The sequence below is a fragment of the Myxocyprinus asiaticus genome, chromosome 26 (assembly GCF_019703515.2).
Source record: "Myxocyprinus asiaticus isolate MX2 ecotype Aquarium Trade chromosome 26, UBuf_Myxa_2, whole genome shotgun sequence".
Classification (NCBI taxonomy): domain Eukaryota; kingdom Metazoa; phylum Chordata; class Actinopteri; order Cypriniformes; family Catostomidae; genus Myxocyprinus; species Myxocyprinus asiaticus.
This window is the reverse complement of record NC_059369.1, coordinates 29,955,956-29,977,824: the sequence shown is the minus strand read 5'-3', so window position 1 is coordinate 29,977,824 and position 21,869 is coordinate 29,955,956. Positions and strand designations below refer to the sequence as shown.

The following is a 21,869-nucleotide window of genomic DNA, read 5'->3' as shown; positions in this document are numbered from 1 at the left end:
GTTATTAATTAATATTTAAATTAAATAATAGAATCTAACTCATTAAAACCTCATATGGGGCTCCAGTAAATGTAGTGCACTACGTTCAGGAGCGGGTTTGGTTATAAGCAATAATTAATAATTATCAAAGATAATTATCAATTATTAAAATCAATAGAACATTGATTTGAATCAATGTTAGCTCTTTTAATCCTTCACATCAACAATCAAAGATAACCATCAAATTCAATAGAATATCAATTATTATCAAAGACAATCATTAATTATTAAAATCAATGGAACATTGATTAGAATTAACACTAGCTTATTGATCCTTCAAATTCAATAATCATCAAACATAATTATCAATTATCAAAATCAAAAGAATATTAATAAGGATTAATATCACCGGGGCACCACCCTGGAATCAGGGACTAATAATCAGACAGTATAACAGTCTCAATATTAGATTGTTCTCTTAAGAAAATCAACATTCAAAAGGAAACAATGAAGGCTTGAATCCGAGCACTGACATCCCCTGCCAGCATTTGACACAGGTGTATGCAAAACAAACCAAAACACTTCTCTTTGAAATATAACAAAGTTTATTTATGCAGTAATATCAATTAATAATCAATACAATGTAGTCAATAAACTTCCGACTTACAACTACAAACTAAACAGTGGCATGATTAGATATGTTAACCAAAATAAGCCTATAACACATGAGAGGAATGTAGGTGTGTGTGTGTGTGTGTGTGTGTGTGTGTGTGTGTGTGTGTGTGTGTGTGTGTGAATGTGTGTGTGTGTGTGCGTGTGTGTGTGTAAGGTGTGACACGCACAAAATGGCAGACGTGACCCTCATGGAGAGTACGTCACGCGAGATTTCCGGCCAGAGAATATGGCCGCGAATGTGAGCGGTGAGAAGCCGGTTAATGGTGTCTGCCCGTTTACCGCGTGTCTCCGCTTGTACGATAACTTAGGGACAAAGCTGAGCTTTATCACGAAGTTATCTACTAGCCAAAAGTGTGCGCGAGAATGTTTGTGAGGGGTCGCGTGTGTGTGTGGTTAGTACGAGAGAGAGAAAAAGAATAAAGTGGCGGCACCAAAGCGGGTTTCCAATCGTGGGAGAGAAAGCAGCTGTTAGTTTATCACTCAGCGATGCGGTGGACGGCTTGTAAACCGTTCCACGGTCTTTGGTTCTTTAATGGATAAACTCAGTGTGCCAGTCTCACCTGCAATGGTGGAAATACACAACAGTCCAATCTGGCTGGACTACAACACAGCAGATCTCATTCGTGATAACAGTACATTACAGTAATACCTTGAGTATTATTAGCAGCAATGAGCGGACTCGGCAGTCCGAAAAAATGTACCAGCAATAACCTTGATACACAAGAATAACACACTATAATATTCTATCTCTGTCCAGACGTAACCTCTTACTTGAATCGTATGAGGACGCAGGTAGAATGTGTGTTCATCCGTCCTTTAACTCCGACTCGGTCCCTCGAGGCTCGGGTGATGACGGGAGGCCGTTTCCTCGTTCTGTCGGCAGGCGGTACGGCTGCTGATTCTCGGCAGGCTGGTGGAGAAACAGCGACGTCAACTTGACTGAAGAGGGAAGAGAAATCTTTTCTCTTCACTTCTGCAGGCAAACGGATGAAGATGCGGATTGCTCGGCGGTCTCCTTCGGATCCGGTTAGAGTGTTCGGTGGAACACAGAGTAATCTCAACTCGTCCAGCGAGATGGAGATTGTATGGCCACAGTTTCAAGTCGGATGTTACTTCCTTGTGCCACGAGGCTACACCTGAGAGCAGCAATGAGCTGCGTCTACACACGGCGAGCAAAGTTGCTGGAAGCAATGCCCGGAAGCATCTCAGAGGTATTTCTACTCCTGATGACATCATGGTTGAGGGGCGTTCTGTCGTGTGCCTCATCCAATAGGAGTTGAGAGTTTCAATCCTTTAGTGAGCAAGGCTTCATGGGATTTGTAGTCTGTTTTGGACTCCCTTTGTTTGATTTTGTTGCGGTTTTTATCAGTAAGATTTATGACTTTGTGTGTGGGCCTCAGTCAGGTTTTACGACTGTGTTAGGCCTGCCTTTGTCTTGTATCTGAATACATGAGGCCCAACAAGATCATACAACAGAGCTAGAAATACTCTTGCACTGAGAGAATGGTGAGGTAAAGCTGAGGCTTGTGGATTATTGAATTTGCTCTAGGGGGTCCGACAATTATTGTTTGTTCTCAAACTATTAAAAAAAGAAAAAGAAAAGAAATGAAAGGAAAGGATATCTACATTAAACGAAAATACAGTATTAAGTTAAAGGAATGTTCCTTCAGTACAAGCTAAGTTCAATCGACAGGGATAATACTGATTACCACACAAACAATTTAGACTCGTCCCTTGTTTATAAAAAAAAAAAAGAAAGAAAGAAAAAATCACAGTTACAGTAAGGCACTTACCATGGAAGTATAAGGGGCCAATCCATAAACATAAAAATTCTCACTGTTTCAAAAGTATAGCCACAAGACATAAACATTATACGTGTTAACATGATTTTAGTGTGATAAAATCCCTTACTAACCTTTCTGTGTAAAGTTTTATCCAATATTACAAGTTCATTGTCATGATGATGTAACGCCAGAAAACCCTGTGAACTGGTAAATGGCGTAATGCAGTTAAATCCCTGCATTTTCTCACACTAGAATCATATTAACACAACAGCGTGTATTTTATTATTCATGGCCTGGCCCAATTCACTTCAATTGTAAGTGCATTTATTTTTTTAAATAAATGAGGGACAAGTAAACTTAGAAAGCAAACGTTCAGGTAAATGTTTCGTTGTCCTTTTCATGTTAAAATGTATTAAGAAAATATAAATGTAACATACAATATGACTTTGTACAATGATTGTTTAAATGGCTTTGCAATGTAAGCATCATAGCAAAGTATTTCATTAATTTGGTACAATATGTACTGTATGTTATTATAGGCCAGGCATAAAATACAACACTCATTTTTTATACAATATGTAACATGGGATCCCTGCTCTTTCTCTCCATCCACCAACCGGTCCTTGGTTTGAAAAGGTTGAAGACCCCTGATGTAGTTGTACATTACTTGCATTTACATTAATCATTTAGCAGAGGATTTTATCCAACATCACAAGTAATTTATCATACAAGCAAATTTGAAACACCTCTATTTATGAATCTTTATTTCTCATTATCTCTCACCTCTTATTTATTCTCTCTTCCAGATCCCCCCTGAGGTGAGAGCCTGAATGAATATCAGAAGACACACTCAATCTAAAATGCTCAAACATTTTTTTATACATCTTTGCTATTGGAATATAGACACATATACATTATTTCTTCAAACAAAGTGGCATTTTCTCTACCTTAAGCTGCAGCACAGTCCAGGTTCTCTGGACCAGCAGTTCTTCTCCAACAATCGTGCTGTACGCCGCTCTGGAAAGTACCGTAACATCAGGAGTGTGTGGAGGAAGGTGCACCTGGAGCCTGGCAGTTATGTCATCATGGCTTCCACTTACAGGCCCAACCTGCAGGGGGAGTTCTTCCTCCGCATTTACACCAAAACCAGCAACATACAGGGGTACAAAGATAACAAACATCTAATGTCTACCTAAAGTTTCTAAAGTCCACTCTATGTTAAACTTTACCATATTTTCTCAGTGAGGTGAATATGGCACAATGCTGTTTTTGTTTGTTCAGTGGTTATCCATATCAAGGTTTCAAATCTGCATTACAGGTTCCAGGATTTCCCTTGCACCAACAACTACTCTGTGGTAAGATCTATCAACAAATAAAGGATAAACAGTTTTGGGGCACAACAATAAGGATTTTTTTTTTCTGCTGGCCTGTTGGGGTCAGATTTTTACTTGCCCTGCCATTATTTTCACTGGCCCCACCACAAAAACTGAGATTATTTCACCCAAAAATTAAAATTTTCTCTTCATTTACTCACCCTCATGCCATCCCAGATGTGTATGACATTCCTTCTTCTGCATAAATGAAGATTTTTAGAAAATATCTCAGCTCTTTTGGTCCATACAATGCAAGTTAATGGTGGCCAGAAATGTAAAGCTCCAAAAGGCACATTAAGGCAGCAAAAAAGTAATCCATACGATTTCAGTGGTTAAATCCATGTCTTCTGAAGCAATATATGCTTTCTTTTATCATTGTGCTGCTTTTATGTACTTTTTGGAGCTTCAAATTTCTGGCCACCATTAACTTTCATTGTATGGACCTACAAAGCAGAGATATTCTTGTAAAAATCTGATTTGTGTTTTGCAGAAGAAAGACAGTCATACATATCTGGGATTGCATGAGGATGAGTAAATGATGGGAGAAGTTTCATTTTTGGGTGAACTATCACTTTAAGCAATGTTTATATGTCAGAAGGAAATATATTTATATTTTCCATTTAATAATGAGATGTTATCTATTGATGTTGACAGTAATTTTTTGTGTGTGCGCATGTGTGTGTGTGTGTGTGTGTGTGTGCTTGCTCCATAGACTGTAATGTCAAAACCAGCCCTACCTGAGGATCAGTTTAGGGTGCAGAAGTGGTTTGATGAAAAGGCTGGATCGGTAAGCATTTCCTCCAGTCACATTCTAGTCTGCAAAAGAGAGATATTTGTGGACATTATGAATCATTGAGGAGAGTGCACATGTTTATTAGCAATTATGACTGACTACTTCAAACATATTATGTTTTTCACTTCCCAGGATGACAGAGTGAATGCTGTGCAGTTTATGAATCTGGTGAACTCAGGTCAGGATTTTCACTTTATGTACAAACTGTCACCTGATTGTGCACAATATTTTAGAAAGTAAGATTGTTGTACCATAAATGACCACAAGGTGGAAGTATTGTGTAGCTTCCCTTAAAATGGAGTACAGCCAGGGTTAGGAACTCAGGCAACTCTGTTGTTGCTATGGGGGAAATCAGGGCTACTTATCCCATGGGGAAACTGTCACAATGGCTGTATTTCAGTAATTAAGGTTTTGAGTCAAATGTTTTATGTGTTGCAAACACCTAGTTAAATTAGAATGACATTTGTAAATTCTTTCTTCCAAACTAAAATTTTATATTCAGTCTCATCATATTTTTACTATAGCTAACAAAGTAAACAAATGAACACAACAAAGCCATACTAGCATACATACAGGTAAGGGTCAGCTAGATCATGGTAGATGGCAAGTTGTTATATGTGTTTTAAATGTTATAATTTATACATTTTAACAATTACAATATTTGGCCAAAACAGTGGTTTAATATTTTCATATGTTACCATTTACATTTTATTGAAAAGCCTATAACATGTTGTTTAATGGCAAGATCCATTGTGACAACTTACCCCATATAGTGGTCAATTTGTGTTCAATGAACTGTATATTTTTTTTCCTGGGCAATAACGATGGAATTGTTCAATAGCTTTTTTGTAGTCGAGACTTTAAGGTATGTGTCTATACAGAAATTGACTTTCAAAAATAAACTTACCCTGAGAAATATTCACTAGAGGATAAAGTGTGACAACTAGCCCCGGACACTGAGCTAGTTGTCTGCTTCTCTGCAAGTTTATAATATCTAATCTCTGTTTTAGTGTTGGAAAAAGATTATGAACTTCCATTGGAGACCTGCAGACAGCTCATCTTTGGAGAGGATGTATCCTGCCATAAAGCATTGTATTCTGTTATTCTTTTTTGAGTTCCTTTTTTGCACCTCATATGTTTCCTGTAGTTAGCTTTGTCTTTTCCTCCCGTTCTTTGTTAATATTCTTAATGGCGGTGTGTAGACTGGTGGTAGAGGGCGACTGAACAGAGCTCAAGCAGAGAAGCTGCTCACCTCCCTTCGCAATCTGCAGGTATCTCAGTTGTCATGCGTAAAAAGGTCACTCTCAGCTTTGGCACGGTGTTAGGGAGTGCAGTGTTGAGGACACTGAGGTGTGACAATTAGCAGGTTGCATAATGGTACATATAGCATGTCTTGGACAGAAAAAAAGACCTTGAAACATTGCTGTTGTTGTTGTTGTTTGTCCTGCTTATGATCTCACTGGCCAATGTTCTCTGTTCCAGTAGTAAGTCTTAAAGGAATAGTTCACCCAAAAATTTAAATTCTATCATTTACTCATCCTCATTCAAACTCGTATGACTTTCTATCTTATGCAGAACACAAAAGGAGTTGTTTTAAAGGAATATTCCGGGATCATTACAAGTTAAGCTCAATTTACAGCATTTGTGACATAATATTGATTACCACAAAAATTAATTTATTGTTTTTCTTAAACAAAAGCACAAATCTGGGTTCCAGTGAGGCACTTACAATGGAAGGCCAATTTCTGAATGTTAAAAAAATACTCACTTTTTCAAAAGTATAGCCACAAGACAAACAATATGTGTGTAAACATGATTTTAGTGTGATAAAAATATCTAAACATCCTTAAAACAAGATAAAGTTACCTGAAAGCAACATTTAGTTCAAGATATTAAGTCTTATGTTTAGAGAAATTACCTTGATTTAAGTTTATTGTTGTACATTGGAATATAAATATAATTGTCAATGTGAATTGAAAATAAAAATAAACATAATTCAAGATAACATAATTCAAAACAAGTATGAATATCCTTTTTTGTATTTTCAAATTTATCTTATGCAAATTTGTCTTGTTTTGAGGACATTTTTATATTTTTACTTTAATATAAAGTTAGTGGGGGGTTAGTGGTGGCTCAGCAATTAAAGGCTCTGGGTTACTGATCAGAAGGTCGGGGGCTCAAGCCCCAACACTGCCAAGATGCCACTGTTGGGCCCTTGAGCAAGGCCCTTGACCCTATCTGCTCCAAGGGCACCATATCATGGCTGACCCTGCACTCTGACCCCAGCTTAGCTGGGATATGTGAAAACAAAGAAATTTCACAGTATATATGAAAATGTATAATGTGTGACAATAATAAAGGCTTTCTTCTAAAACAAGGCAAAAAAAAAAATCTTATTAAGAAAAGTTTTTTTCTGTGATTTTTTTGCAAAAACAAATTCATAATAAAATTATGTAAGCATGTTTGTACTTTAAAAATTAGATTACTGCCTTTTTTCTGCCGCAGTCTATCTTTTTCCAGTTTGATGAGGATTCATCTGGAACCATGAACCCGTTTGAACTCAGTCTGGCTCTGAATGCCGCAGGTAAACACACAGACACACCCACACACACACACCACACCCTGTTTTTATACATAACACAATTAAAGTTACAGTCTCTATACTTCTCACCACCACTCATGTTTTCTGCCCCACCTTCTCTGTCTGCCTCCTGCCTCAGGTGTTGAGTGTGACAATGTTGTGGTTCAATTGTTGTGGGAGAGGTTTGGTGCAGGTGAACGCTACCTGCCCTTCTATGGCTTTGTCTCCTGTGTTGCTAGACTGCAGGTGCTCTTTGGTAAGACCTTCCACTACCTATTCTACAATCTTGGCACCAAAAAGTATTTGGACACACTTGGCCACACTTTAAAATGTATGAATACCAAATCAACAAAATATCAAATCAGGTGGCATTTATTTGTAAGAAATACTGTATTGCACACAAACACACTTTTCAAGCAGAACATTTCAGATAAAGAAGTTTGTTAGGTTTCAAATGATAAAACAATAAATATATTGTTTAAAATTAAGACAAAAAAAGTTTTTGGACACTGGTTGGCATGTTTATAAGGAACATGTCCATAGTTAATGTGACCAGCATCCAAAATACTTGACCAAAAATGCTGATCTTTTCAGCAGGAAAGTGTGTAGCCATGTTGTTTTTCTGGCCAGCAGTTTTGTTATTTTGAATTGTGTTAATATATTTGTATACGGTTATTAATATCTGTGTCCAGCACAAAGGTAAAGATAATTGTGCATCTTATCATCATGTTTATTGCCGTGCCTAAAGAGCTGTCACTATGTCCATGACGTCATTAGCAGTGTTGTGAATGTGTGCATACAGTGTCTGTAAACATGGTAATTAGAAGGATTCAGCTAGCGGATTCTTGTCCCTCAGATCTTTATGAGTCGGAGACTAGCGCAGAGGTGAAGGACAAAGGCATCAACGCTGTAAGATTCCCTCCAACTACTTTGTTTTTAAAATCAAGCTCATTTAATTCTTTCAATCTCTTCTACCGACTCCTAATACTCTATTCTGAATTACTTACTGATGTTAAACTGATTAATGCTAAATAAGAATATTAACCAAACTGCATGTGCCGCCATAGTCAAGAAAAGTCTAATATAAATGTCTTGCAGAATATACAGTTTTATAACCAATAACACTAAGAGAACAGTATAGTAACATTTTTTGATTTATTTAAGAATCCCCTTGAAATTCTCATGAATTCTTTTGTAAATACGTAGAGATGGTTTGTATAGTTCCCCCAAAAAACTTTTTGTAAAACATTTTTATCATCATGTACTCACCCTCATTAATTTAATTTGTAACACCCTGTATAATAAGGTTATAAATGGACATTAACATTAGTTAATGCAATAATTAATATGAACCAACAATGCACTATACTTTTTTAGCACTTACTCAAAAGTCTTAATCTTGGTTAATGGTAATTTCTACATATACTAATACATTTTACATTAAAAGTTCAAACAATATGAACTAACACAAAGAATGAACAATAGTATTTTAATAAATTAACATTAATAAATGTAGTAAAACAAATTATTGCTTATTGTTAGTTCATGGTGCAGAGTACATTAAGGTTAACAAATAGAACATTATAGTAAAGCGTTATCATTTCATTTATTAAAAAAAAAAAAAGTATTATTTTGTCTTCCATGAAACACAAAAGGAGATGTTAGGCAGAATATCTGAAAATCCACCTGTTTCCACACAATGAAAGTGGAGGGTGTTTTATACTACCAAGCTTGAAAAAGGACAAAAAAGAGCCTAAATTTAAGACGTTCTATTCACCGATAATCTTCCTCTCCGATAGAGCTCATTGTGTTCATTCAGAAATGGTGCCATTAGATGCATCAAAGCAGGTTTGACGTCATTGTCTCCAAATGCCACTGAATTGATCATGACACATTGTTTTTAAAAATGTTACCACAAATGAGATTTGAGAGCTCTGGCAGAGGGGAAGATTCTCACTGAATAACAACATAAATTTCCCTCTGTCCCTCACACAAAGCTATCATATGGCTTCAGAAGACTTGAAACACACAAGCTGCTACTTTTCTGGTACTTTCATTTTCTTTTTGGGGCATAGCAGTATTAATCACCATTTACATTCAGAGTATGGAAAACAGAACTAGGACAATCTCCTTTTATGTTTCATGAAAGAAAGAAAATACTGAGTAGGTATGACATGGGTGTGAGTAAATAATGTTCAGTTTTTTGGGTGACCTTTTCCTTTAAGGTTATACTTATCTATACCTATGTATGTATAATATAAGCTGATAGTTGTTAATAAATCTTGTATATTAGTTGTGCCCTGCCCTGAACCTTTCTCTGGTGTTTGTGCAGTGGCTGCTCAAGCTGTTGGCTGTGTGAAACAGTCCAGACACGACACCTCAGCAGGACGTACCTGCTAGGCCAGGAAAAATCTGACGTCATCCATCTGGGCCTACGTCTCTTTCTCTCTCTGTCTCCCCCCTTTCTGTCTCATCAGTGGACCAACGCCCTGCAATTGCATCCACCCACTCACTGTTCCATCAGTTGGGGTCAATGGCCATGTAGGTCATTACTGTCCGGATACAAAATTGACTTTCTCATTTCACCCACCTCATCCCACCATTTATAATCAGCAAAAGATAATATTTTAAAAGTATATCTCTCAAGAACAATGTAACGCATTTATTCTACCTGGTCTCATAGAAACACGTTACTATACATTTTTGGACAATGATTTTTACGTGGCTCATTGTATGTATCACAGCAGTTTCACACTAGACACTAGAGGCGCTAAAATAACAACAACTTTTATTCCTTTTCACACAAATCACAAGTAAACGGGTTTCAGAACAGATTATCATTTATACATAAACACTTACTTTTTGCCTTGCTTCTCACACAATGTAATCTCAAAACACTAACTACAGTGCATGATAGTTTGCATTATATAATCAACTACATTTACAAGCTTTTTCAAATGCAATCAAATTGCGCAGTAGCTCAAATTATCGAGAGTTGCACTTGTGATGCAAAGGAGCGGGATACAAATCCTGAAGAGCTCGCGAGTTGACACGTGAGACTTAAGTGTCATAGAAGCACCGCAAAATGACATGGTTTCTTCAGCAATTGCATTTTTCATCTCATATTTGCTGTTTATGACGCTTTTGGTTAGGTTTAAGGTTTATGGTAGATTTTGTTGATTTAAAACACAAAAGAGATTTAGCCTTAAAAACCTCATCTGTTTGGGAACTCACTTTTAGTGACATTTTATGTGCCGTGATATGTGTAAGGAGCCGCATAATGATTTGCAGAAATGTCACAGCAATCACGTTTTATTTTTTGTTTTTTCATTAGATCAGGCTTCATTTATCCTTTTTCGCTGAACAGTTCATGATGCTCCTAATCTTTAAACTTTAAGTGGTTCTCAACTTGCCTCAGGTCTGTTCTGGTAGGGTAGTGGACAGCAGGGAAAAACTATTTTAAATGTGAATAATAACATGTAAATAAGATAATAACCATGCCTAATTATGATAGCAAAATAAATAGGCATATCAACTTTTAAAGGAGAAACTTTGCATATCTTTTGTTGTTGATGTCGAAGGTTGTGTGTCCAGTAACACTATACAGTATTTTGTTGCAAATTCATCTGTCATCGGAAGAAGCTAGCCAAATTAGGCAGATGCAAACATGGACAGGTTGCGTGACATGTCCTCATCCTCAAAAACCATGAACAAAACTGCAAGGTTAAAGAAACCATGTCCAAGACGACATTAAATAAGGGCTTGCTTGCAATGAGAATATACTTGGTTTGTGCCAACCACGACGTTTTGTGCTTTGAACTGGCAGATAAGAGCATGAAACCATCATAATTCTATTTTGTACAGTAAACAACTTTGGTACTGTTTTGGATCACCACTTCCACTCAGGGTCCTGAAGCAAAACCAGTTGAGAACCACTGCTTTATACTATAATTGCTGTTTTTGTAGCTGTGTGCAAAGTTCTAGATCTTGACTGCAGCCATTTTTGCTGTCATTTGCTTTTCAAAGTCAAATTGAGCAGGACCGATAATGCATTTAAAAGCATGGTCTTATAATTATAGTCATACTTGTAACAAGGAGCATAATTGATTTTCTGTCAAACAGTATGACTTTCTCCTCTACTTTTGTCCCCACTCTTATGAACACATATGTATCTCTGCTCAATATCTTTAAAAGTTGAGAATGTATTTTTGCTTCCAAATATAAAAGCACAAGTCATAATCTTTCATCACGGGGCATTTCTATATTAAATTTTGCTGTGCGTCTACCTACACCTCCACACACACACACACACACTATCACACACACACACATTGTTCAGGGAGCAAGATAGTAGATGTGGGTATTAAAAGCGATGTCTCAGCAGCCCTGCACGCACTGGCTCTATTCTTATCGCTCTGACGCCACGCACAGCGTCATCACGCCATCGCTCCCTCCTCCGCTATGCTCTCCCTCCATCCCTCCCTCCAGCTCTCTCTAGTAACTGTCTCATTCTCACAATCTGCTTCCTCCTCCTCGTGTTCCTCTTGCTCACTCACACACACATCCACGTACGCTTGCTCACACACACTCACACGCTTGTACGGTCTTCTCCTGCTGCTCCTATTAATAGAAACCTTTCCTCACACAATGCTTCCTCCCTGCCGTAAGGTGACCGCACAGAGGTTGCCCCCAGCAACAGTCCAAGCGCCTCTGGAAATGGCTAGAAAAAGAAAGAAAACACTTCCTCTGCCATATGTTCCAGATTACAATGTGTACTTTTTCAATACATAATACCTTTACATATTGTTTTGTCTACAAGCCTCTTGTTCTTGTTTATTCCTTTTCTGCTATTAAAAAAATAGCTGGAACTGGTCCTTGCTTATTTATGCTGGGTCGGTGATGGTTTAGCATATCCATTTATTTGGTGATACTGGTTTACCAAGGAAGCCTTTCTGGTTGACATTTGTCATTATTGAGTCACCCAGATGTTGTTCCAACTGACTCTCTTTCTTCCTTAGAAAATAAAGGGGGATGTAAGACAGAATTTTAGCCTCAGTGTCCATTCACTTTCATTGCATATTATTTTCCAAACACTGAAAGTGAATGTTGACTGATGCTAACATTCTGCCTAACATCTCCTTTTGTGTTCCACAGAAGAAAGATAGTCATATGGGTTTGGAGCAACATGAGGGTGAATAAATGATTACAGAATTTTAAGTTTTGTCTGAACTGTCCATTTAAGAGGCCTGGTGGCAACACCAGCACACCAGAATCCCTGGCTGGTGACCAGCATCCAAAACATACAGTATAGCTCAGTGGGTTTAGAATAAGATGAGCCGGAATGACAGGTTGTATCCAAGGATATCTATAAAACCTGGAGAAAGCTATTCATTAGCATTCCCATTTAAGACAATTAGGCGCTTTGAAATCTTCCATCTTTGCTCACAGTCACTCAGTTCTGCTGGGCTTTTGAGCCAATCACCTGAGTCTTTGGTGCCATGTGACTAGTTACTCTGGACTTGCAGAGAAATTACATCCTGACATTTTGACAGCACTGATTGGCCGGTGGCACAACAAGAAGTTAATTGAACACTTTAATGGGCCTTCCGAAAGCAAAAAAGAAAAAAAAGAAAAAAATCAGCACTATAAAAAAATATACTATTAAATTATTAAATATTTGTGATTTAGAATTTGCTTTCAAAACATTTTATTGTTTTTAGAATACATGTTATTTGGTTATTATTATACGGTTAATGCACTATACTTTTGAATGTCTGTCAATGGAGAAAGATGCTTTTGTTGCCCAGATGGTGTTGTTATGGCATCTACCAGCAGGGACTTTCTGGACCATGCTACCCAGCCAAACCTTGATACATTGGTTGTATCTAGTCGTGTCATGTAAGACAAAAAGCTCCCATGATCAATGCAGCTGTGCTGGATAAAGGTTGTGCTTGTCAAATCAAATCAAAATCAAATCACTTTTATTGTCACACAACCATATACACAAGTGCAATAGTGTGTGAAATTCTTGGGTGCAGTTCTGAGCAACGTAGTAGTCGTGACAGTGATGGGACATATACCAGTTTAAAATCTAATATACACATAATTACACATAACACAATATACAAATAATAATATACAATGTACAGTATACAATACACACAATATAGAATACACATTATACAATAAAAAAGTATATATAGTATATATAAAATGTACAGTAGGTTGTATTGTACTGGTCTCATGAAGAGACTGTCTGGTCTCAGAAACATTATAGGGCAAAAATTAATCCTCACATATAAATCAGTCATGTTTTACTGGAGTGTTTTTTTATTTTTTATTTTTTGCCTAAAATAGAAGTGTTTGTAAGGTAATGAAGTAGACCATATTTATTCACACACAGACATACTAAAATAGCGTCAAATGTTTATTTTATTTTTTTAATACAAAATTAAATACTTGGTAAATACTGCACTTGGTTTTAAAAAATTGCCATGAAAGAAATATTTATTTTTATGAATATGAAAAATTCAGCAGAATCGATTTTTTTTGTTGTTGTTGTTTTTTTTTTTGTTTTTTTGCGTAAATACAATAAAAATCTCAGTGACCAAGTAAAAAAAAAAGCAGTAACTGACACTTGTACTGCATTCATTTCACCATGTCTCAGTATTAGATTTGATGTACAGTCCAGAACTGAGAATACAAGCAAGAGTAACAAAAACATTTGCCTACCTGAATGTGTGTACATGCCAAGATGACAGATGGCTAGAAATATCAAAACTATGAAAAAATGTTTAGGGTTTCCTTTCTGAGAAAAGGGACTAAAATTAAAACTGATATCTGACAGATAGAACATTTACTTTGAATGATTCTAATTACTGAGAAGGAAATGGGCACAGCAGCTTGCCGAACATGTGTTTGTGTGACATACAGTACACTGATTCACAATTGCAGGGTTGAATGAATAAATTCCTCCAACCTTTTCTCCACCTCCCTCCATCTGTGTTCATGTTATCATTCTTTTTCTCTTCTCCGTCACCCCTTACTATTTTCCCCAATTGATCCCACTGGTGTGCCGCTGTGACATGTTTCGCTGCTATTTTTCGCCAGCGATTGGCAATTTGGTACAGTTATATGGGGGTGGCTACAAGAATAGCTCCAGAGTTGTAGTGCATCATGTGTGGGTGCGTTTTCCAGAGTGGAAGCTCCTTAAGGATGGAGCCTTCATAAAGGAGATTGCCAAGATGCATTTATAGACCTGGCTGGAGAACACAATACTACTAAAGTTGATGTCACAGGGTGTATTAAAAGATGCTTATATTAATTGTGTATACGAGAGAGGCAATTGTGTAATACTTTGAACCAGAGACCTGGATGTGGTCTGTCTCTTTTCCTGACAATATTTATCAGTTGCTTTCATCCAAAGTAGATGTAGCTATAAATGAACTACCGAAAAAAGAGAGTTTGGGAGTCAGTGCTTATTAACTTGAACAACAATATGGGTAAAATGTCAACTCTTTGGGTGCGAGTGCATCACATACTGACTAGTGCGTCACTCAAACTGAATTTGACTATTTGCCCCCACACTGACTATTTGCAGTAGTTAAATGTGTTCACTTTTACGTCAGCTCATTAAGGACAGATACATTACTGAAACTGGGGCAAAATCGTTCAGCAAGATACTTATATGCATCTTTAAAAGTGCGTATTAATATTGATAATTTGCCAGGATTGTGTCAGGTCTCTGAATGAATGAGTGCAGGTATTTGTTAGTTAGCCCACTGCAGGTGGCAGGTTGGCTGTAAGCCTGATTTTTCTCCATTCATGCTGAAGGGCTGGAAATAAAAGACTACAATGGTTATATGATATTACAGTTACAGGTTTAGAATCAGGAGGTAGGTTTCTCACAGTTCTTTTCTAATTGCTATCTTACATCTTCTATAGTGATGAATAATATCTATGGTAATTGCTCATAATTGCACTGTAAAAGGTAATTTAATGCTATATAATTATAGACTGAAGGGTCTTTAGCTCAGTTTAATGATTAAAGTACAGTGTTACTGTAACAGGGTTAAAATGGGCAAGGAGGAGGCAGGAATCAGCTGTTAACCCTAACTCTAACCCTAACCCTTAGGTTAGGTTTTCAAAATAATGTTTAATGAAAACTTAAAGACACAAACATAAACACGGCAGCTGCGTGTGGCTCTCTCTCTCGAACTGCCACATCCGGCGCGGCCTTATCCCTCTCCTCGGCTGATTAGCCCGACTGGGGGCCGGCCGTGCACACTCACGGCCTGGCCCCGCCCTCCTCATCACACCTAAATTGTTAAATTACTGTACATAGGCTATATGCACTCAAACAAAAGTCTTAGGAATGAGCTAGAAATGATTGCTTTTGATCTTATAAACTGTTGTTGGCATATACGTTGCAGACATTATTTCTTTTTGACATGTCTGCATATTTTGTTGTGAACCATACACGCAAAGAGGCGGAACTTTTCTGAGGTATGTAAACCTCTGGCATATATGTTAACCTTTTATAACCCCATGGGCCATTCATATAATGCCATGGGCCATTCATTAGTGAAGGTTTCCCAGGCTTGTGTATCAATGATAGACACTGAAAGCCACTTAAATGAAAAGACAAAATTAACAAAGAATGACAATGTAAAAAATGAAAGCATGCATTGTGGTGATGTGGGCGTGGCCGAGCGATGTCTGTGGAGAGGAAGACCGGTAAGGATTGATGCCTGTGGGAAATCACCTCTAACAGCTGTTTTGTGTTGCAGTGATAGCTGGAGGGGGTTAAAAGGGCAGTCCAGACCACTGGAGGAGAGAGAGAGAGATGCTCACAGCAGAGTCTTGTGTGTATGTTGCTGAAAAGCAAACAGTGTGTATTAGACTGAAAGTTGTGTGCAATAAAAAGCTAACGTGGATGTTTACACAGCTCCCACTTCCTCCTTCACAAAGTAGCATGAGATCTGTCACAGTGGTGCCGAAACCCAGGAATTAGGAGGAAGATACGACGTCATGGAGTCCTCGCCCTTCGTCGAACTTCTCAAGATCCTCATCAGCATCCATTAAACTCAACATCAGACTCTGCTTGAGCTGTGGCAGGAGCAGCTCTTCCAGGCCCTTCTTCAAGCTCAAGCAGATGATCGACAGGTGCTATGGAGCATGATGCCCCAGGGGGATTCTACCTACGTGACCCTGGCCGCTGGCCCACCATGCCTCAATTCATGCTCACCAAGATGGGACCAGAAGATGACCCGGAGGCGTTCATGAAGTTATTTGAATGGGTGACTGAAGCATCGGGATCGCTGATGTTTAGCAAGCTTGGCCACCCGTTCGCATTCGCCTACAGCTCCGTGATGCCTGTCGGAGGTGGCTGCAGGCAGAGGATCGCGACGCCAAAGCTGTTATCGACCTCGTGGTGCTGGAGCAGTTCGTCGGCCACTTACCATAAGGGACGGCTGAGTGGGTCCAGTGCCACCACCCGGCGTCACAGACAGAGGCAATCCAGCTGGCTTAAGACCATTTGGCAGCATATTTGGGGGCCGGTGAGTCCTCTTCTTCTCTCTCTCTCTCTCTCTCTCTCACTCTCTCTCTCTCTCTCTCTCTCTCTCCTCCCTACCCCACTCCTTCCCCTCGTCCTGTTCCTATTCCCCAGAAATGGGGAATTATGACCCCGGACCCGTGGACCTTTCAACCTGCCATTTTTTTCCTAACCCTTCCCCCCACCAGCTGGTGAATCCACTGCCGCGTTGTGGCCATGAAGTCTGGGCCGGTTTTCTGGAGCTGCAGGGAGTCTGGGCACTTCCAGGACCAATGCCCCGTGATGGAGGTGGAGACATTGGTTAGGATCCCCGATGTACCACAGGCCACCCCCGATCAAGCAGGAGTGTACTGGATACCTGTGAGTATTAAGGGTGGTACATACCAAGACTTGTTGGATTCAGGTTGTAATCAAACCTCCATTCACCAAAGCTTGGTTCAGTCTGAGGCTTTGGATACGAGCTGGTGGGTGAAGGTAAGGTGTGTGCATGGGGATATTCAAAATGACCTTGTAGTGACGGTCATTATTCAATTTCAGGGACAAAAGCATAGTGTCGAGGCTGTGGTTAGTCCCCGCCTCTCCCATCCACTAATCTTGGGTACGAATTGGCTGGCATTTACAACTTTATTAAGGGGAATGTGTGTGGATGGGTCCTGCAACAAAACGTTTTGTTGTGTGGTGTGTTATTCGCTGGCTGGGGAGGCGGTGCCAGGGCCAGGATTTCCCTCTGGAGCAGATGCGAGACGAGACCCTTTGGCATGCCTTTGATCAAGTGAAAGTGATTGATGGTCAACGCCTCCAGCCAGACATTGCACTCGCATATCCATATTTTTCAATTATCAAGGATCAGTTGTATCGAGTGATACAGGACACTCAGACAAAGGAGGATACAACCCAATTATTAATACTGCAAAGCCATCTGGAAATGTTATTCCAGACGGCTCATTATATTCCAATGGCGGAACACTTAGGGCAGGGAAAGACACTGAACCGTATAATGGCCCGTTTCTATTGGCCGGGCATTCGTGGGAATGTTCGCAGGTGGTGTGCGGCATGCCGTAAATGTCAGCTGGTGAATCCGCCGGCCACCCCATGAGCACCATTGCGCCCCCTTCCATTAATCGAGGTCCCCTTCAAAAGAATTGGTATGGACCTCGTCGGGCCATTAGAGCAGACGGCACGTGAACATCACTTTGTATTGGTTCTGGTGGACTATGCAAGCGATATCCGGTAGCAGTGCCTCTGCACAACATTTCAGTACGAAGTGTTGTGGAGGCACTCTTCAGAATTATCTCTCGAGTGGAGATTCTGAAAGAAATCCTCACTGATCAGGGCACTACGTTTATGCCACGTACACTACGCGAACTGTACGAATTATTGGGGATTAAATTGATTCGGACCAGCGTTTACCACCCCCAAATGGATGGCTTGGTTGAATGATTTAATCAGACCCTAAAGAATATGATTTGTATGTTTGTGCACGAAGAAGCTCAAAATTGGGACAAGTGGCTCGAGCCCCTATTATTTGCAGTATGAGAGGTCCTGCAAGCCTCCACAGGGTTCTCCCCATTTGAATTATTGTACGGGCATCGACTGCGCGTCCTATGGGAAAATTGGGAGGAGGGATTCAATATGTTCTTGACCTGAGAGCAAAACTCCACACACTGGGGCAATTAACATAGGAGAATTTGTTTCAGGCTCAAGAACGTCAAAGCCGGCTATATAATAGCAGTACTCGGCTATGGGAATCTACACCAGGAGATAAAGTCCTTGTATTGCTCCCCACATTAAGCTCTAAATTACTCGCCCAGGGGCAAGGACCCTTTGAGGTCACACAGCGAGTTGGGGAAATTGATTATGAGGTGAAACGAACGTATAGAGGCGGCGCACGTCAGAATTACCACCTCAACCTCCTAAAACCATGGAGAGAGATGGTCCCTGTGACTTTGGTGACAGTGGTTTCGGAGAGGGAGGAGCTCGGACCGGAGGTGAACTTAAAAGTCACCAATCGAGTTACTGGTCATTTGTGGAGACCACCTCTCACCATCCCAAATCATGGAGGTTGCCAGGTTGCAAGGAGAATTCTCCAACTTGTTCTCGACTCTTCCCGGTCATACGAATCTCATTGAGCACCATATCGAGATGACCCCAGGGGTAGTGGTATGTACTCAAACCTACCGATTACCCGAGCACAAAAAAAAGTGTTTTGGGAAGAATTGAAGGCCATGAAGGCTATGGGGGTAATAGAAGAATCCCACAATGACTGGGCCAGCCTGGTGGTTTTGGTTCCGAAAAGCGACAGTGTGGTCCAGTTCTGTGTGGATTATAGAAAAGTCAGTACAGTGTCTAAATTTGATGCGTACCCATTGCCTCGGGTTGATGAGCTGCTCAATCGGTTAGGTGCAGCTCGCTTTTATTCGACGCTGGATTTAACAAAAGGATATTGGCAGATCCCCTTAACTCCCATGTCCAGTGAAAAGACGGAATTTTGTACACCATTCGGATTACACCAATTCATGATGCTTCCATTCAGATTGTTCGGGGCCCCGGCAATCTTTTCAGCAGCTCATGGACCGAATCCTCAGACTGCACGATGCTTACGCCGCTGCCTATCTCAACATCATTATTTACAGTAATGATTGGCAGCGGCACCAGCAGCATCTGAGGGCTGTCCTGAGGTGGACGGGACCCCAGGCAAACCCAAAGAAGTGCACAATTGGGCGGGTGGAAGTACGGTATCTGGGCTTCCACTTGGGTCATGGGCAGGTACGGCCCCAAATTGATAAGACCGCAGCAATTGCAGCCTGCCCAAGACCTAAGACCAAAAAGGAGGTGAGACAGTTCCTGGGCTGGCCGGCTGTTATCATAGGATGGTGGAGGGGGAGGAGCACTCCGTGCTGTATATTAGTCGCAAACTCTCACTGAGGGAGACTAAGTACAGCATGGTAGAGAATGAGTGTTTGGCCATTAAGTGGGTGATCCTCACCCTCCAATACTATCTGTTGGGGCGTGCTTTCACCCTCTGTTCAGACCATGCCCTGCTCCGGTGGCTCTATCACATGAAAGATACCAATACATGGATCACCCATTGGTATCTGGCTCTCCAGCCTTTTAAGTTCGAGGTGGTCCACAGGCTGAGGGTGCAGATGGTTGTTGCAGATTTCCTCTCCAGAAATGGGGGGGGGGAGTAACTGACAGGCCAGATGGCTCACCGGCCTGAGTCAGGCGATGGGGGTATGTGATGATGTGGCCGTGGCCGTGCAACATCTGTGGAGAGCGAGGCCTTGAGAGGTAGAGCTGTAAGGATTGACACCTGTGGGAAATCACCTCTAACAGCTGTTTTGTGTTGCAGTGAGAGCTGGAGCTTACATGGATTGTTTACCCGACTCCTGCTTCCTCCTTCACAAAGTAGCAAGAAATCTGTCACATGCATTTCTTACCTTAAGGAGCTAAGTCTACCTGACCTGACCCTTAAAAATAACTTTTGTTGGTGCCTCAAGGGGAAACCCCCACGCACAGCCCTAAGATGCATTCAACTCTATACAACTGCTCATAAGCGGCCTGCCCTCCATTCCAATGAAATCACAAAATAAAATGCAAATGAATATGACCAAGTTCCTTGTATAAATCCATTGACAAACATTTGCAATAAAAAAAGCTTACATGGCAAGATTTTAACCCGTATCCTCTCAAAAGACATATTTCTAGACCATAACATCCTACAGTAATTGACGACTCAACACCATAAGCCCCTAATGGTATACAGTTTTTACTTTAATACAATTTTTTAATATTTTATATTTAATTCAGCTATGAACTGGTTAATCTTTTTAAAGCTGCTTTGGAACCCCTGCAGTCCATCACAAACCCCTAGGGTTTCATCGACCCTCAGTTGGGAAACCCTGCCATGAACATACACTTATATATCATTTTCTGACACTACATTCAAAGCACTTTACATAGTTACCAGGGGACACTCCTAACCACCACCAGTGTACAGCATCCACCTGGATGATGTGGCGGCAGCCATAGTGCGCCAGTACGCTCACCACACACCAGCTATTGATGGAGAGGAGAGAGTAGAGCGATAGAGCCAGTTAAGGGAAGGGGATGATTAGAAGGCCACAACTGATAAGGGCCAATGGGGGATATTTGGCCAGAACACCAGGGTTACACCCCTACTCTTTATGAGAAATGCCCTGGGATTTTTAAAGACCACAGGAAGTCAGGACCTCGGTTTAACGTCTCATCTGAAAAATGGTGCCTTTTTACAGTATAGTGCCCCCATCATATATACTGGGGCTTTAGGACCCACACAGACCACAGGGTGAGCACCCACTGCTGACCTCACTAACACCTATTCCAGCAGCAACCTTAGTTTTCACCAGGAGGTCTCCCATACAGGTACAGACCAGGCTCAACCCTGCTTAGCTTCAGTGGGTAATCAGGCAAGAGCTGCAGGGTGATATGGTTGCTGCCATGGAGCAGTTCTGCATTCAAATATACTTACTTCCCTACCAGGTGCCAGAATCCTCAGTTTTCATAAAAGAGAAGGCCAGACATTCTCTGTGGGACCGGGTGGGTGTGCATGCGCAACTGTGTGTACCACCTTCCCCACACACACACACACACACACCACCGGAGCAATTTGGATGCAGCTCTCTTCCTAAACAGTACGCCCAAATGAACACACTTTAGGTCTCCCTAATGTAACACACCTATGTTTATGGACTGGCTATCTTCACTTCCACTGTAAGTGTCATACTGTTAAACGAGGGGCGAGTCGAAAATATTTTCTGTAGTAATCAACATTATGCTACAAATGCTGTCGATTAAGTTTAACTTGTATTGAACCCAGAACATCCCTTTACATTAAGATATATAATAAAAATATATCTTAAAAACTTAAACTTAATTAAAATGTTTACACAACTATAGCTATAAATCAAGATGTAGGTCTACAAACTAAACTGTAAACTGGCATGAATTTTATTGTTAAGCCGGCGCCACACTAGCCGACTTCAAACAACTCGATTTTGCTGAGGGTGACTGTTGTGGCTCTGCTTTCTGATGTCATTTTATTGTAGACAAAAAAGGCAGAAAAAATGCTTGGTGATAGAATCACTAT

At 40.2% G+C, this 21,869-nt stretch overlaps 1 protein-coding gene and 1 long non-coding RNA gene across 2 annotated transcripts in view; one reads left to right on the top strand and one right to left on the bottom strand.

Moving 5' to 3' along the window:
- capn12 (calpain 12) overlaps positions 1-12,053 on the top strand; it is a 33,010-nt gene extending 20,957 nt beyond the window's left edge. Inside the window, exons 11-21 of the mRNA XM_051656417.1 lie at positions 3,245-3,256; positions 3,392-3,600; positions 3,757-3,793; positions 4,524-4,598; positions 4,737-4,782; positions 5,615-5,676; positions 5,807-5,875; positions 7,110-7,188; positions 7,325-7,441; positions 8,042-8,094; positions 9,518-12,053. Of these exons, the coding sequence (XP_051512377.1) occupies positions 3,245-3,256; positions 3,392-3,600; positions 3,757-3,793; positions 4,524-4,598; positions 4,737-4,782; positions 5,615-5,676; positions 5,807-5,875; positions 7,110-7,188; positions 7,325-7,441; positions 8,042-8,094; positions 9,518-9,544 (786 nt within the window). The 3' untranslated portion in view covers positions 9,545-12,053. The remainder of the gene's footprint in view (positions 1-3,244; positions 3,257-3,391; positions 3,601-3,756; positions 3,794-4,523; positions 4,599-4,736; positions 4,783-5,614; positions 5,677-5,806; positions 5,876-7,109; positions 7,189-7,324; positions 7,442-8,041; positions 8,095-9,517) is intronic.
- The window catches only part of LOC127416846 (uncharacterized), a 30,242-nt gene continuing 9,811 nt past the window's right edge, over positions 1,439-21,869 (bottom strand). The window contains exons 2-4 of the long non-coding RNA XR_007893193.1: positions 4,549-4,627; positions 3,386-3,561; positions 1,439-3,264 (exon numbers count right to left, since the gene is read on the bottom strand). This is a non-coding gene — a long non-coding RNA (uncharacterized LOC127416846). The remainder of the gene's footprint in view (positions 3,265-3,385; positions 3,562-4,548; positions 4,628-21,869) is intronic.